We start from the raw sequence: 17642 nt of genomic DNA on the forward strand, positions 1-17642 counted from the left end.
ATTCAGTGTCTGAAGTATTGACATCACTCATGATCGTGATAAAATTCTATTATAGTCGATTTTAAAAGCGAGAGGGGTTTTGTTAGGGAAAAATTGAAAAAGGTAGTTGTGGAAGTTTTGGATTTCTAATGGTGACAAGTAGCATTCATATGTTACCACACAATACCTCTGAATATTGCGCTACTCTCAGCTGTCCGTTACAAATTAACCATCTTTAATTCATATTCAGTAGACCAATGAGATGTACGGTTTATCATGGCTCCCAGTGTAATCATGCTCAATTATAAAACTGGTTCACCTAATTAGAACTCTATTGTGAATGAAATTAAAACTGAAACATTGCTACATGGCAAATACAGCTAAAGGAAATGAGTTTGCAGGAACGTTTTTTCGCGAATTTTTATCTATCTAAAGCCCCGCAACGTATTTCAGGGCATTTAATTTGCGAACATCTCGATATTTTTTGATGGACACAAAATTTATTTATGTTGCTTTATATTTTTCAATTTTTAAAATATGTTTTTTAAATCAAACGACCGTTGGTATTACTTTACGCGAAATACATTTTTTACTCGCAAAATTAGAAGATATCGACTGCAGATTGAATTCTATTTACTTCTAAGCAAGATGTTAACAACGCCCAACTGTTATCACGCGTTAGTATTTACAAATCTATGTCAGATGAAACAATTTGTGCATATTCTAAAGCTGTAAAAAAATATAAACTGGTATAATAACCAATTCTCAAATATAGTGAAAGAGAGAGAAAATTGCAATCTAGAAATCCGTTTCGCGAAATATAATTAAATGGAAATTAAGTATATACCATACATATATTATCTATACCATATTATAATACCCGTATACGTCTGTCACGCAAAATGGTAGATATGCTGTGCAAGCAGCGAGAAGCACGCAATGCGGTATAAAAAGGACTGGCGAACCCGTGGATTTTTCCACAGGCTAACGACTAGTGTATAAGGATGAGGGTTAAGGGTACTGTTATTATGTATAATAACCTGTTCATTTGCAAAATTCTTGAATTTATCACAATCCCCGTAACATATCCATATTGATTCGTGTTTCAGATTTAATCAGACGTAGATACAAACAATGCTTACTAATGGCTTTGTAAAGATGTACCGATAATCCAAAGGGTCAATCTAACGAAACGATTGTAGCCTTATAAAAATATTTGCTGTTTATTATATCGACGCGTTAAACCTCTTAATCTAACCCATCACAGCACTGAGCTTTTTTAAATGTTGTATACCTATTGAGAGAGTCTTGAACGGATACATTTGCGACTGTGTCAATCGGGATATTGGCGGGTATAATGAAAGATGTTTGTGTGGGAAAGTCCCTTTTGATAGCTTTTATAAGAAGCTTTTGTAAATTCTCTAAGTTTCCGTTATTTACAAAATTGAAGACAGGGCAAGTGCAGGCTATGCTAATTACTTGTTAATGTAAACATCCGTTGTGGTTTGAACATAAATCTTAAAATTGTTTAAGAAAACAATAAATATGTCATATAATATATGCAGTTTTTTAATTACAATGTTTAATATTTCAAGTATCCTTTGAATTCTATTCAGAGGTTACTTTAACTCACTAAAAAGTCTAAAAAGAAATTCTGCTTTATTTTTTGTACGACAAAACATTAATTTACCTGTTTTTCGCCATAAGTTGTATCTTTCATTTATTAGAATAGCTAGCTGTACAAAATATTTTTATATAAATAAAACTGTTAATACTACAAAACATTTTTGTTGAAATTTACAAATCAGAAATAAATACTTGAAATTTCGCATCCAGCACGAAAATTTATATATGTTAGGCCAACATCCCTTTGTTTCATTTCTTTAAACCATTCTCAACATTTGCTCTCAATAAATAAATAAATAAATTAAACTGCTATCGATTGCATTGTATCTTTTAGATCTTTGACGTTAACTTTTATCGCCTACTTGCAAGCTTTCCCTACGCATCTCAGCTCGCAACCAGTGTCTACGATTAACCTTTTCAACCCAAATCGTTGTACTCCATTTTCGCTTTTCTTCAAAAATGGAACAAGCTTTCTCCCAGTTAGCTGGATACATTGAAACCCACGTGGTACATTTTCATTGGCCTTGTTTTTACTCGCGTCGCATGTATATTCTACAAAATCAGCTGTTCCATATATTGCATAGACCTTTCTACATTTACATGGTGCTTGTGGATCATTGCAGTACATATCGCCAGTTTTGCTATCCGATTTAGTTGATTCAGGAGTATACTCAAAAATAACTTTTTCTTTTTTGTTCATTACTTTCTTTATTTCCAACGATAAAGCCTGACGCAGCAGTAATGCGTGATCTACTTTCACTGGATGTGATTTTCTTGTGGGTTTACATAAAACCACGTGCGTCATAAGAAGGACAGCGAACATGGACAAGATGAAATTATTCTAAAATAAAAGTTTGTTGTTGAATAGTCATGCTACATAATATAAATATCTCAACGAGAATTTAACAATTTGGTAGTAAGCTCACCCGATCCATACTGCACTTGACATAAGGAGATAAAATGTCAATTGTTTTATTATGTGCGAGACATAAGACTACATATAACCTGAGGTGGCTAATTTGATAAGTGTGTAGTCTTACCAGTATTTAGTTAATCCAAGTTTCATTCAAGGAGGCACAAAAATAAAATGTCGGCTCGAGCTGTTAAAAGATACCTTTATTGACTAAGCAATCGGCTTTTTTCTTACAAATTTTACTAACCGTATTATGTTATATGAGCAATTTTTTGAAGACATTTTTTTGTTTGTTTTGTGTCATTCAATTATTTTATTGACATTGTAAATTAAGTTCATTGATGTGTCCGAATGAAATTTAGACAAAATAAGCTATAAGCAAAACATATATATCAGTATTTATTAGTTTTTTTGAAATTTGATCTTCAATAGTTAACACACAAATACAATGAATATAGTGGCGCGTGCGATAACGGAATTTTACAAATTTCTTATTTCTAAATTTTTTTTTAAACTAAAATTAATTTGTAGATAATTGCATACGCTAATTCCAGTGTTGTGTCAAATAAGATCTTAACTGGCATTAATTAAAGAAACCACATAGTGTTCCTGAAAAACTATTGTAAATTCATATTCTCCAGTCTAGATAATAGGAATATATCCTAAAGAATCACTTTTTAAAGTTGCAAAATTTAAAAATTTTTCTGAGTTAACAATAAAGATATTTTCAATAAAACACTGTAATCTTCATTATTCTGTCAACATTTTCACGACGCCCGTGATGCATTATGTTTTACTAGACATATTTCCGATCGCTTTATTCTAAAAACTGTTGTGCGGCTCCTGAGTTTGGCAACTTTCAAATAAGAATAGTTAGCTATGTATACTATATGCAATATTTTGATTTCATAACCATTATAAGATATAAATAAGTTGTTTCGTTTTTCATGTTTCTTTTCCATTGGTTAACGTAACTTATTTTCATATTATTCGAGGCAAGATACGCATGTGCCTGGTTAGTTGAATACAACTTCCTACTCATTTCTACTCAAAAGTCAATTCTATTTGTACGGTTCCGACGACCGCCAAGATGTTGTTACTCAAAAAGTGATATTAAGATTGGCTGAGTGACATAGAATCTGATGCCTATCTATAAGGTTTCTTCTTGAAAAATAGACGAAGTCAATTCCCGGGGAGATATTGCATCAAATCTTTTTAAGTCATCTTTTGTAATCTCAAAACAATAATTAATACTTTTGTATACCAGAACCTTAAAATAATAACCAGGAGTTGATATAAAAGCCCACCTCTTTTAAATAACAACTTACCACAAAAACAATAATTCAACCTGTGTACGTAATGCTTTATTGAGTCATTGGTAAAAAAGAAAAATTCCAGTTTTAGTTTTATGCTACAGAGGCCTAAACTAGAAAGAAATCCGTTTGCGTAATCTTATTACCAAGCCATTGCTGAACCACTCTGTGTTTCTTGCTTGTAAATTCCTGCCTGTATTCATTTTCAATATACAGCAAAATATACTCACCATTGTTATGACTGGTTTGGAGACTTCTTAAAATTTAACTCTTTAGGTTCTGTTGACTTAGAAGCTGGTAAGTGATGACTTTAGGTGACGAGTGAAACAATTTATACACCTTGCATCGAAATTTCTCCATTGTTATATGCAGCCAATCAGAACTGATAGTAAAATGTCACACCTCACTAGCAACGTTCGTTTCCTTCAAATTAAACAAAGCTGTTACTAACACATATCAGGTCTTAATGTCACGGAAAAGAAAAGAAAGAAATTGTTTGTTTGTTTGTGTTTTGTTTGTGTTTTATTTATAAAACATCTGATTTGGTGATGATAGTAAATTTTCAGAAATTCTAAGAAAAGACGTAGTGGCTAAGTGCAGAATAATGCATGAAACTCATTCATTGCAACCTTCTCAGATTTTTAGCCCAATTTCCGGTCCTCTTAATAGCACAATAACATTCTTTCCCAATTTATGCATGGTTGTAAGAATTGAAAAATTTCTAGAATGTGGTAAATTTGCTGGTTAAGATTTGAATTTCCACCTACTCAATTCACCACAAATCCTGAAGCTTCTTTATTTCATGTACAATATGTTGTAATATATATATATATATTGAAGGTGTACACAGGTATCGAACTTAGAATAATAGTTACATGTGTAGGTAGATTAGTATCATTGACCAAGAAATGATAAAAATATTGTTAACGAGCAAATTCTGCCACGGGACTTCCGCAAATATGTTCACGTCTAAATTTTCACATAACATCAATACAAAATAAGAAAAAAAAATCGTCGAAGTTTTAATACTAATGCTTAGTACAGTTTGAATATCTTAACAAGATAAAACCTTGGCAAATTTTGTTGGAAATTGCGAATCCAAATATGCCTTATTACAAATATTTTAATCCTCATTTTCTGCCTTATTTAGCAGATCGTAGCAGCTAGGATCTATCAATGCGTGAACAGTTAACAACAAAGGCGCGATAATAAAAGCGTTGTGTACATTAAGAGGCGGTACTGGCTTTATTTTACCTTTGTGCATGCTTTAATTTATCATGAATTATCATAACAGAAGCCTTGGAGTATGGTAGCAGAGCAAAATGTTTTTCAATACTTCTGCATGCTTTATCATAGGAGAGATACACTGAGAATGGATCAACGACATGCTCCAGAACACTTTACGACAGAAAAATTTCTTTAACAGCAATACGCTATCGCTTTGAAATCGCTTTGAGTTTTAAATGCACCTCCAGAAAAAAAAATGTTTCATTCCACTAACAACAGCAACACGGTAAGAACAACTAAACCGATACACTCTTCCGTAAACGGACGTGTGTCAAAATTAGGCGAACTGTTTTGTATTTTAATTAATTACTTCTGGTAAGGTTTCACCAAAGCTTTTTAGGCACTAGTCCTAACAAGATAATGAAAAGCAGTAGGTTGAATTGCTGACATTTTATGTATTGTTAATTCCCATTCTTATATTCTGAGACTGTGTTTGCTTTTAAGATTGTTTCACAATTGTTTGTTTTTACTTAACAGAACTGAAAATATGTTTTTAAAGTCAACACGTGGATTGTTTTATGTTCTAACGGAATAGCCATAGCGCTACGCATAACACTATTAGCTAGCTGTTTCAATGCGAATTTTAGTTAAGCATAATTGTTTGTTTCTCGTGTGGTGGTGATTACTCAATCTAATAGTACTAATTGTAATAGTACCGACAAATATTGGCTGGCGTTTTCCTTATTTCTAAATCAAGAGGGTTTGTTTCAACTTTATTTCTTTAAGAAAGACGTGGAAAAATGAAAGTTGAAATTTTGTACGAAGTTTGTTTGCTAATTTGTTGAAAGATGAATCATCAATCTTATCATCAGCATCATGACCCAGAACGTCATTAGCAGGAGAATTAATTAAATTGATTGGTAAAACAAGTTACAGGTCAAGCACTTGGTAAACTTTCTTTTAAGTGAAATAAATCGAATGGATTTACATGCTAAAGCAATGAGTTAATCGTCTTAAAAAACAAAGAAGCCACAAAGAATAAAGTGCATAGGAACTGATTTTGTTTACCTAAACATAAGTAGACCATTAGCTAGCTGTGTGTGGCCTGTGGGCAAGCCAGGCAAGTTTATGTAACATGATGCAAGATCTATGCAGTTTTAAAATCATGCAATTTGAGATTTTGTGTAAAATCTTGTCTTAATTAAAGAGAATTGGTTTCAAGTGTTTCAGTGAAACCTCTTTAAAATAAACACGGGTAAAAATGTTTTTTCCTTTTTAGGTATTTTTGATCTTAAATGTTTCCAAATTTAGCTTTCGTCAGGTCGGTTTTTTATGCGTTTCTGGAAGGCTGGGGCGGGTAAAATTTCCCTGTAAACAACAACCTCTTAGGGTGTTTTCCCTTTTCAACGAGTTTGGTAGCAGCGAGAAAGCTCTGACACAGGCTGGTAACATGATTGGTGATAATTTATGAAAAATTATGCCTACAAAATAATATATTCAGACTAATTGCTCTGCAAAAATTTTAAATTTGGCTGGGTGGGATTTATTTTCTAAACAGAAGAAGAAAAGTGGTGGTGATTTATGCAGGTTTGGGATGATTCATTCGAAACATATATTGAAAAAAGATAGTATTTTTGGTTTTATATGCTATTGCAAATTTAGTTAATAGTTTAATGGACTAACATAATTGAGTTGTTTTACCTGTCTCTGCGACATTGTAACTAGCTGACGAACTAGCTAACGAGCAGCCGTATATTGATTATTGCTCTGTTATTGTTCTTCCTATAGGGGTACACAGCTTATTTTTTGCAAGTAAATGTTTGAGTTTATTTTCGTGAAGGCTTTGGTCACAAACTAGCTGTTTTCACTTCAAATCTTATTTTAGTGAGCTAACAAATTTATCAATTTATGTTTAAGAAATAATTTATTGGTTAAAAACGAAGTAAATGCTTATTTATGTAAACACAATGAACTTATTTGATGTATTAGCCAGGCCGATGGATTGTATTGCATTGTGTATGTAACATTAAAACGAAAACTAGATTGCACGTTTTATGACACATCCATTGCCTTTTCAACGATACAAGATCATACAGATTTGTCATCACAAATTTTTGATACTATTTGTTGTAATCGCATTTAAAGGAAGGGCTAAACAATAGAGGTGGAAATTCGTATCTAATTTAATTCAAGAATTAAATGAATGGTAAGCATTTTCTTTCTTTCTTCTCAAAATTCATTTATTAACATCGAATTATAATTTCCAAGTTTTTTTTAACTATGATACACAAAACAATTTTTGAACAATAAATAATTTTTATTAATACTGCACAATGTAACTCTGCCAATAGAACGAGCATAAGATATTTGTATATTTCCTATAGACTTTGTTAGTTTTTTAAAATTTAGACCCAGCAGATCCTGCATTGTGTGCCGAATGTAGCGCTTGTGTAGGCTGGTGAAAATCACTTTTATTTTTGGGTGATTTCCAATCGTTAAGTGGAGAGCGAAAAGTAAAAATGGATGTTTGTTGGGGAGGTAGTTAAAAACCGTACATTCGCCACCCACGCCAATAGGACCCTTCTTTCAGATAAGCCCTCTATCAAAATTGAACAAGAAGATCTTCATCTTGACCATCTGTGCAACAAAAAACTCACACTGTAGTAGTTCCTAGTACTCCTATTCCTCAATTAATTACTTAAAAAATTTTATCAATCGCAAAAACAATATCGTCTCGCCTTGCCCTCCGGTCAATTTCCCTACTGCGAAATTGTTAACTTCGCACCCAGCACAGTTAATATCTTACCGGATAAGACTAAAAGTTTACCTCGCCGTCGTCATTTTAAAAATAGTCAAATGTTCCTGGGATTGAGGTTGGAAAATCGCGGTAGAAGTTGTTGTTTAAAATGGGTCCTTTGTCTCTCTTCTCTTCTTTATAAAATCCCTTTCTCTTCTTAGTGAAAACGTTTTCATTCTTTCCTCCGAAATCAGCTTTTCCCGAAACACGTCTCTTCCAAAGTGCGAAACATTTCATGAACTGAATGAGAGCGCATTCCATAGCAATTTTGATCCGCAGCTTAAATATATGCTAGAGTACAGTATGCTTTGAATATGAAATGAAAAGTCCTTGCACGCTAAAAGATTTTGGATTCTTCTTTGCGTGTAATTTTGTTCCTTACACCTTTGAAAATTCGCCAAAGTAGCCTGTTTCGTACAGAACATTACAATGTTGTTCCGTCATTTCTAATGAAAAGATATTATCCTATAGTATTATCTTGAACCTGCGAAATGTTTTATTTAGCGCGTGAAATACAGGCTAGAACAAACCAACGCGTTACTGCTAGCGCATAAAGCAAGGGGCATAATTTTAAGTAGGGCCCAAAGCGATGAAAAAATGCAAGCCAATCAGACTTCAGAATCAGATATTCGTGGGAACATTTCGTCGAATTGAAAGGCCGCTTCTCCACTTCGCATCGACCAGGCGAAAGATTAGGATCCAATCCTATTTCCACGCCGTTCTCCAGGTGCCAAAGAAACAAATTGCTTGAACATTTTTTTAGGTTTTGACTATTGATTTTACAAGTTTTGTTCCTACATGTGACGAAAAGCTGACACACCCAGTACTTAATACACGGGTTCGAAGAAAAACTTCGAATCAGGCGGGACTCAAACTTTTGATTTATTTAATCTGTTTTTAAAATTAATTTTTATGTGTCTTTAAACATCTATAGTGTATTTGATTGTTTCATAGTATCATCATCAATAATTTTTAATTAAAAAAAAGTGTTAGAAAGCAATAATTTGACTTGTTACGAGAAGCCTGAAAATACACTTATAATCACTTTTCGGATTTGCCCATGCGTATTCCGTCGTTCTTTGAGAAACCTTAGCATTTAGAAATGAGGAAGTGAATCAGGGTGTGGAGAAGAAAACAGTGTGTTAGAAGCAAGAGTCGAGAGTCATAGCTCCTGCACTTGTAAAACAAAACTCTAAACGAGTGACATAGCCTTCTTCTCGCAACGAGAGTCATAACACTCGTTACCCTCACACTCGTAAAGACGCGTTAGCCAACTTTTTTTGAAATAAGAGTCGGGTTAGAGGGTCAGGGAAGATATATTTTTTATGGTCCGAATAGGGAATATTAACGTCCTCCGAGGCTTTTATCAGCCACAATACTTTAGTTTGTGATTTTCACCTCAGACTATAAAGCTGCTAAGTCTTAAGTCTAATTAATAAATGTCCGGCTAGTAAACTTTTATGGCAACCTCTTCCCTAGGGCATATTAAGACTTTTTTACGGTGGGACGGTGTTTCGAATATAGATATTTGAAACGCTGTCACAACGTAAAAAAGTACTATCCAAAGGAAAACCATGCTAAAAACTAAATTCTTCTCACACGCTCTATAACATTCTTTCCATGTAGGGTAATTTTTAAATGAACATGTACCATGTGACAATATGAAAACAAGCTTTGTGATGTATGATGTGATAAAAATGTCACTGGTGCTCAGGTTAAATTATATTTACCGTCAACTCAGGGTTGATAAGATGGAAAATAATGATTGATAGAATTTCGAAATACGCCTAAATTAAACCATACTGTGTAAACACAGATGGAATAAAAAATTTTAATTCAAGCCTCCACTTGTTCTTTTAATGTGGAAAATACTCGGAATGTTTTATCCAGTCCATAAAAATTAAACTTACAATAATCATGCCAGTATAAATAGGGTAGCAGTCAACAGTTAACATTTGTACTGACTAAACTTTCATGAATGATGGTTCTTAAAAGTTTTGCAAGACAAATTTTACGTAAAAATCTAGGTTCAGATTTTTTCAGGGAGAATCACATGCATTACCGAAAGTACTAATTCTAGTAGAAAAGGTTGTTTTTATATAAACTAAATATAAACTATATAACTATATATAAAGGCCAGCGATGTTTGTGATCTTCAAAATTACCTGATTTTTGTTGATTTACAGTTTTTAATTGATTATTGAAAAATCTGGAATGTTGTTTGATTAGAAAGAAATCTGGTAGAAACAGTAACATTTTTTTCAATAGTCGTTAAATGTAGTTTAAAATATCTGTGTAGCTAATGTGAAAGTACAGAGAGATAACTGGCGCAATAATAGCTAGCTACTAGCTTACACAATATATTTAGAGATGTTTAAAATTTTATGTACCAAAAATCTCTAGGATATCGATAAACTGTATTAGACATCATGCTAATTTTATACTTATGTTCAACCTATCTGGCTGAAAAAAATGCTACTTCAGTCATCACAAATGTAAATACAACACTTCCTGAGATTGTAAAAGTTTGCTAGTCTCATCCAGTTACGTCCATTCATTATTACGGCTAATATTTTGGATAGAATCGTTCTTCCAGCATTTATGCGGGGTATGTTCGTGAACTACTTTACTCTCCGCGCTCCATCACCTTGTTTTAAAATCAAACAATTTCCACTTCACTCTTTGTGATAAAAATCCGTAAATCATCAGCCTGTATCAGGGTTAGGACGTTAGCTATATTTCGTTGAGACTGGAAGGACAACGCCGATGGTAACTTTTCTGGGCGCGTGGAACCACGTGATTTAGGTGTAATAGCCTTCCAAGATAATGGACGCACAAAATGTATTTGAAGCTGCTGATACAATTTTACATCTGTCCAAATCCATACAGAAACGTAAGATCGATTGTTTAGATGAGAAAATAGTAGTTACGGTTAGTATTGAATTCAAAGTAGTTAAAAATGTGACATCCGACGATGTTTTGCGATAATGATTTAAAAATGGAGGAAAAGTTGCAGAATTTTAAATCCGATATCCTTTAGCAGGTAACCACTTGTTTTTTATATTGTGATACAAAGAATGTCAAACAATCAAATTTCTTCTCACTGCAACGAGCAAATTAGAATTTTATCGGAATGTGATATTCAGTAGGACATTTTACCAATATACAATCAGCAGTGGTTTTTCTAACTAAATCATCATTTCTCTTAAAAGACACACAAAAAAAAAGATTTTTGACCAATTAAAAACGGTGCATGCAGAGCGCAACTCTCAGCATCTACATAGTAATGTGCGACAAAACGTAACCAAAGACCCATCAAAAAAGAGTAGAAGCTTAAACGAACAAGTAACATTATTTAGACACATCATCCATCCATCCAACATCCATCCATCCAACATCCATCCAAAAAGTCTCTTTTAATAAAAATCGACAATGAAAATCTTTAAAAGATAACCTTGTACATTGTCAGATTACCAGACACTTTCAGTATCGGTGACAAAGGATGCTCAAAAGTCTCAGTGAAATCTTTTTCTGGCACCAAAGACTCGTGCATGAAAATGCACATAAAAGCCCTTCTCGATTTCAGCCCAAGGCAGATAATTCTCCATGTTTGTACCAACGAGCTATCATTAAGCATCCTCATCCCACAAAATAAGTGATTGGACATATAAACATAAATTCACTCAAAAGCAATGTATTATTTTTGCAGGAGACCGAAAGGATTATCTAGCCACTCTGTTGATATCTAAATCAAAGCCTGATCAAACCTTTACCGATGCTTTAATTGTATTGAATGGTGTTAAATCTCCTTATCGAGGAGACAGAAACAAAAAAGGAGGCGGATTTGTTTTGTATGTTAATGACGAAATAGTAGGTAATACTATAAATTTTCACCCCCCCCTCCCCCACCCGTTACAACCCTATGATAACTGCTTATGAGGGCAACACCGGAGAATATTGGCCGACGCCAAAACGTGACAGAGGTCAATATTTGAAAGTAGATTCTATGGAATGTATTCATTTGCAATATTGCAGAAAATTACTAAAAGAGGTTCACAAAACGATATTGATATTGAATCCTTCTTTCAAGGATTGTGTATTCCAGTTTAGAAATGACACTGGGTACAAATTAAGGTCATGAAGTGCTTTAGTGAGATCTAGAGTACATTCTACAAAATGTAAGCTACAAACATTTGGGCACAAATCCTTGCAATTATGGCATTCCGCAGAGTTTTAGATCAAGTTCTGCAGAGATTTAAACTGATATTCTCATCTTCAATATAAATGTAGTAATTTACGTTTATAACTTACGATTTTAATTAGTGTTAATTTGATAGACTAGATTTTATTTAGTCTTAAAAGACTAACCAGCTTCCTTAGTAGAATCATTCATGATTTAATCATACTTACCACCGTGAATCATTCTTTTAGAGACATCTGATTTTATTAGTTCATTTTAACGCACATTTGCACTTTGTCGACTATAAATGCAGCATATCTATCTAGGGCTACTACGGAGCCATCCCGTCAGATTATCTTAGGCGTTTCGGAGACCTGGAGACCAGTTGCCCCACCTCCTCCCAATTACTCAAGTGGGATTGACTAGTTATTGACTGCGATGGCTTTACTAAGCTTATTAAACGTATCGACGTCATTCCAATGAATCGCTTCTAAGTGGTATAAGTGATTTATTCAATATTGGCTTAAAAATATATTAACGTCAGAATAAGCTAATTGTTAAGACAAGGTACTTCAATCACATGATGAAAATGTCTTAAAATCCGCTAGCGGGTTTGATGAAGAAAGCTAAAACGGGACGCCGGTCCTATACCTAACAAAATATAAATTGGTAAATGATCATAGAGAACAAAAAATATACTTTCATTTCGGCAGATATCTTTTGTCAATTTTATAATTCACATAATTTTATATATTTTCTTGGTGTAAGCCCACGGGATGGTGACGTCACCTGAATATGTCCTTAGCATTTCGTGAAAAGCACCCGAGTCATATATGATTTTGTATATATACAGATAAATAATGTCGGTATTAAGACATATCTTTTAAGATGATTATGTCAAAAAATCAAGGGCTATTCAACTAGTTATACAAGAACAGCTTAACCCGAACGGTGGTTTATATACAAACAGTCTTTTGTAACCCAACCGAAGACACAAGTAGTCAGAGAATTTTACAAAGATACAGGTTTCACCCTGTCGTTATCTTATTTAGCTAACACATTTACCCAGTATTTTGATTTCAGGATAAATTTAATTTTTAACTTTTTCGAGGGTTTAACCTTAAAACTACATTCATATTCATAGTGAAGAGAAAATATTTTTCTCATAAATAACATACTTCCTGGCAGCGAGCGAGATTCGATCCGCAGTTCCCAGAACTGAAAGCCGGAGACGAACCCACTACACGTTTTAATAAAAAAGCTTATTTTGTAAACAAAGGCTAACGCGTTTGTACTAATAAGCTCTTTCGAAATAAAGAAGCTGGTGCTTTTTGTAGTAAAAATGGCTCATTGGTATTAAAGGTGAATTAGTTTAGCAAATCTCAAGCATTGAAATTTTGTGATAGCTATTGTAAGTTTGGTACATTGAGATAAAAATTTTTTTTGCACAATTCTGCAAATTAAGAACTGAAAAATTTTGACGAAAATAGTTAAAAATCACAAAATTTGTTGAAAAAGTTATTTTCCATTTATTTGTTTATTTTAACAACAATGTATTATTTTATTTTATTTTTCACAGCGGTTGAAACTTTGTCTTTTTCTCATGCAAAATTTAGGCGTAGCAATTTTTGAGATAGGTTGGTGTTCAAACTGTTTTATGTTTCTTAAAGTTGAGTGATATTAGAAACGAGTTTTTATGATCCTATTTTTGGCATCTAGACACTTGGCTACCTATGTAGCTATCTGATTACTGTACGAATCAGGCTAAAAAATTAAAAGGCGATATATATATGAGTGACTCAGTGTGACCCCTAGCTATGAAAAATCGAGACAGATACAGCTAGGTTTGACAAGTTTTAATTTAGTGTATGAAAAATGTAGGTAGCCCAGCCCTGGTTAGTTAAATAAAGTTTCTGGTAAACACAAAATAAGAACTTTTGGAATTGTTTTTTAATATTATAGGAATTTGTTTAATGAGCTAGCTACATAATTTTTTTGCTGTGCTAGTAGTTTTATAAATCTTGCATGATATACTAGCAGTTCCTCTTTGATCAGCACTGTGATATCTTTAAGACAATAGCAAAAACCTGCGATGTAAACTGGCTACCAAAAATAAGGTTTCTTTCTCTTTTGACTACTAACTTTTCATGATGAGTGTACCCACAACTTGAAGCAATTAATAACTAAGTTTAGGTCTTGAAATTTCATAATATACACTCTTATGTCAGTACTTCTACGATTATGTACAGTAATTCTACGATTATTTAAAGTAAGGATACTTACTTTAAATAATCGTAAAATTAATATATCGCAACACTTTAAAAAGTGAAAATACAAAGGAAAAAGTGACTAATTCTCTCCGTGCTGCATGTTTTCCCTAGCAAATGCCTTACGCTTTGCAGGGGTATAAAAATTTGTTCCTGCAAGCGCTTCGCTAGTGCCCAGACCTGCGCGGTACGAAAATCCGTAATGGTGCGGTTGAATACTAACTTTCTAGAGCTATAGGATACATCTGAAAATTGCAAAAGTAAAGTTTTTTTAATTTTGTGCTTTTAATTGCGCAGATCACATGAATATCCATTAAGGAAGAGAATTAAATTCCATATTCTGTAGTGCTCACGTTTATCAACCTTGAGGTAACATGCGACCAGAAAATCGAATTAAAATCGAAAAAACAATAGAAAGTTTGGGTTCCTTGAAAAATTGATGCAGAGTTTTGCGCCGAATTCTTAGTTGGTTTAAAATAGATCCTAAAATAGGCACTCACAATAACTCGAACAATTTATTTTAAGATTAACAATACTCCGCCCGTGTGAATTAACTTTCTTTATTCTAAATGTAAAAAGTTTCTGCTCCTATCTATGAGTCCAATTTTGGTAATGTTTTGTTTAAGTGTTAAACTTCACGGAAACAAACACATAAAAAACCTACTTTACATGAAGAACGAAAAAATTATTTTCTTACCATAACTACCCACTCACTGATATGACATACAACATTAAATGTGTTTTATTTTCAATATCAGTTTCTATGGAAAAAGAAGTATGAAGAAGTATTAAATAGTAAGCGTTTAAACTTTTAAAAATCTACGAAAGTGAAAAGAATCTCTGCGATAGAGTGCTACATTAGATTTAATAGCGGTAGGGAAAATGTAGTTAGTTGTCGAACACGGTATATATATTTTTTCTAGCGTGAAAGAAAATATTTGGTAATGGACAAACATTGTGTGCATAACACATTCCCTTAGTGGTTTTTATTGTTTCTAATAAGTCCAAAATATCTTAACTTATTAGAAATAGCGTATTTTAAAATAGACCTATTTCCATATCCATTTTCCTTCCGCGGAATACAAATACCAAAATACCGAATGACATGAACACGAGATTAGTTATGAGCAAATATTTATCAGCGAAGTAGTGCAGACATGGTTTGTTTACTTGCAATACTTGCAAAATTAATTTGTCATACAGATTGTTATTAACATTTGATGATAATATATGGGATAATAGCATGTATCATTGGACCGTTCTAATGCTTTTGTTAATTATTCTTGGTGTTAAATGAGCTAGGTATTAGATTAGCTAGCTTTGAATATAATGATATGACTAGCTAGCTAGTTGGCTGGCTGACTTGTTCCAGGCAAACATGAAATTGGTGATTTTGCTGGTATATATCCTGTGTCTCCAGTTATTGAGTGTATCTTATTTTTTAATAAACATTTGTGAAAAAAACTCGCATTTTACATATTTGTGATTTCAGAATTAAGATACTAATTTGACTTAGTGGGGAAAGTTGGACTTTAAAATTTCCTTGGAATGTTCTTACTTTTTTGTGCCACATTTTAAGCCTCTATCGTAGATTGTATTTTGTAAAAAAAATTATTTAAAATTCCAAAATATAAAGTTGACAAAAGTGATGATACCCTAATTTTTAAATTTTGTATTTAGAGAGTTACCATCTTGGTATTTTTTCAGGCAAATAAAATTGTCCAGTGATTTCGCTCGGTCAAAAACAACTTTTTCCCTGAGAGGATCACTTCGCAAAACAATCAAAAAATTTTTACTTGAAAAAAAACACATAATGTTTACTAACGTACTGCCTAGAAAAAAAGAAATTTCTGTAAAATTTTGTCCACGAATTGCTTGTCATGTCAAACCTTTTCTTTAATAAGTACAAACAAATCTTTTTGTCAAAAACAAAATTCTTGGTTTTAAATTTTGACAAATCGACACTTTGAAAAAATTTCATCGAGTTTATTTTCTGCAAATAAACAAATTGAACAATTCTGCAAGGTTAATTTTCAAGGTTTCATGCAAGCAAGAAAACAAAATACATAAGGACCTGATTTTAAAAAACATTGACACTGACATTTTGCTAAAAAATATGGCACGTTTACAGCTGAAATTCTTATAAGAAAAAGTATATTATTTTTTTTCCTTTTTTTGGATAAAAACCTAAAAAGTAGGGTGCCATGTAAAAAAAAGACTTATGGGAATTTATGATAAGCTCTATGCTCTATCAATTCATATTACTTACAAATGTAAGTATTAAGGTTAACCATCACAATGCTTGATACAAATGTACGATTATTCACACAGTCAGTAAGAGAGAGAGAGAGTAGTGACAGAGGGAGTGCGACAGTTACATAATCACAACAGCCAAAAGTTTGAAAATATTAATTTTATATATTTTACGCAACAAATTTTGAAAATGATTTGTTGATTTTCAACCCTGGAAAAATACTTGTGAGAATGCTAAAAGAAAATCCAGCCTTTTTATTATTCTTGATGCTGAAATCACTTCACTGTCCATTCCCCTTTCCCCAAAAGTCAATGTTACTTTTTTCTAGTACTCCACGTTTCTGGAGTACTTCTGTTAGCATCAGTCAAGCATATTCAATATTCAACATTGATTTTTGGGGAATGTTTTCCAGAGTTGTAGCTTAGCCGCTGGCTACTTTGGCTACTTTGGCCCAGCTTACTAAGCTAACTTTAATTTTTTGAACTAATCAGAGTACTACGTTAGTAAACTGTATATTAAGTTTTAGTTCTAAACTTACTTAGAAACAGTAAAATGAAATTTTATTCACATCAGTCTAAAAACGTGGTAGGTTTTAGAGGTTTAGCTAGCTAGCTAACATATATCAAAAGATACGCCCTTAAAATCTTCAATATTTTAACTTTTTAGTCACACTACCACTACCAACACCCTCTTTATAACTGTGTTAACTACGATTATGTGAAACTGCCAGTTAAAAGCTGTAAAAGTCAACATTTTGTTGATACAATCTTTAAACTTGCATGTAAAGAACCAGCATCCCGAAATTTTCTCATAACTAATTTCGTTTTCATGTTATTCTGCATTTTTGAATTTATATTTCACGGAACCAAACGATATTGAAATAGGTCTATTGTTTTATTTATTACGTTAATATGCAGTTTCGATAACGTGACGAATTTCTGTTTCTTATGAAAGCAAACATAACGAATAAAAAAATCCCTATTCCATGCCTTGCAATCTCGATTTTTTGGGAGAATATTTAAAAGTCAGGTCAGAAATGAAAGAAGTATGCTGTAGTACAAAATTCATGCTTTAGCAAAATAGAAT

At 32.8% G+C, this 17642-nt stretch overlaps 1 protein-coding gene across 1 annotated transcript; it reads right to left on the reverse strand.

Moving 5' to 3' along the window:
• Nucleotides 1–1684: 1684 nt before the first annotated feature.
• On the reverse strand, nucleotides 1685–2783 carry LOC130646315 (uncharacterized). The gene is made up of 2 exons (XM_057452487.1): nucleotides 2532–2783; nucleotides 1685–2446 (listed from the first exon to the last, which is right to left on the reverse strand). The coding sequence occupies exons 1-2, from the start codon at nucleotides 2538–2540 to the stop codon at nucleotides 1964–1966; spliced, it is 492 nt and encodes a 163-aa protein (XP_057308470.1). The 5' UTR covers nucleotides 2541–2783; the 3' UTR covers nucleotides 1685–1963.
• Nucleotides 2784–17642: the final 14859 nt, after the last annotated feature.

Source organism: Hydractinia symbiolongicarpus, chromosome 5 (genome assembly GCF_029227915.1).
Source record: "Hydractinia symbiolongicarpus strain clone_291-10 chromosome 5, HSymV2.1, whole genome shotgun sequence".
Taxonomy (NCBI): domain Eukaryota; kingdom Metazoa; phylum Cnidaria; class Hydrozoa; order Anthoathecata; family Hydractiniidae; genus Hydractinia; species Hydractinia symbiolongicarpus.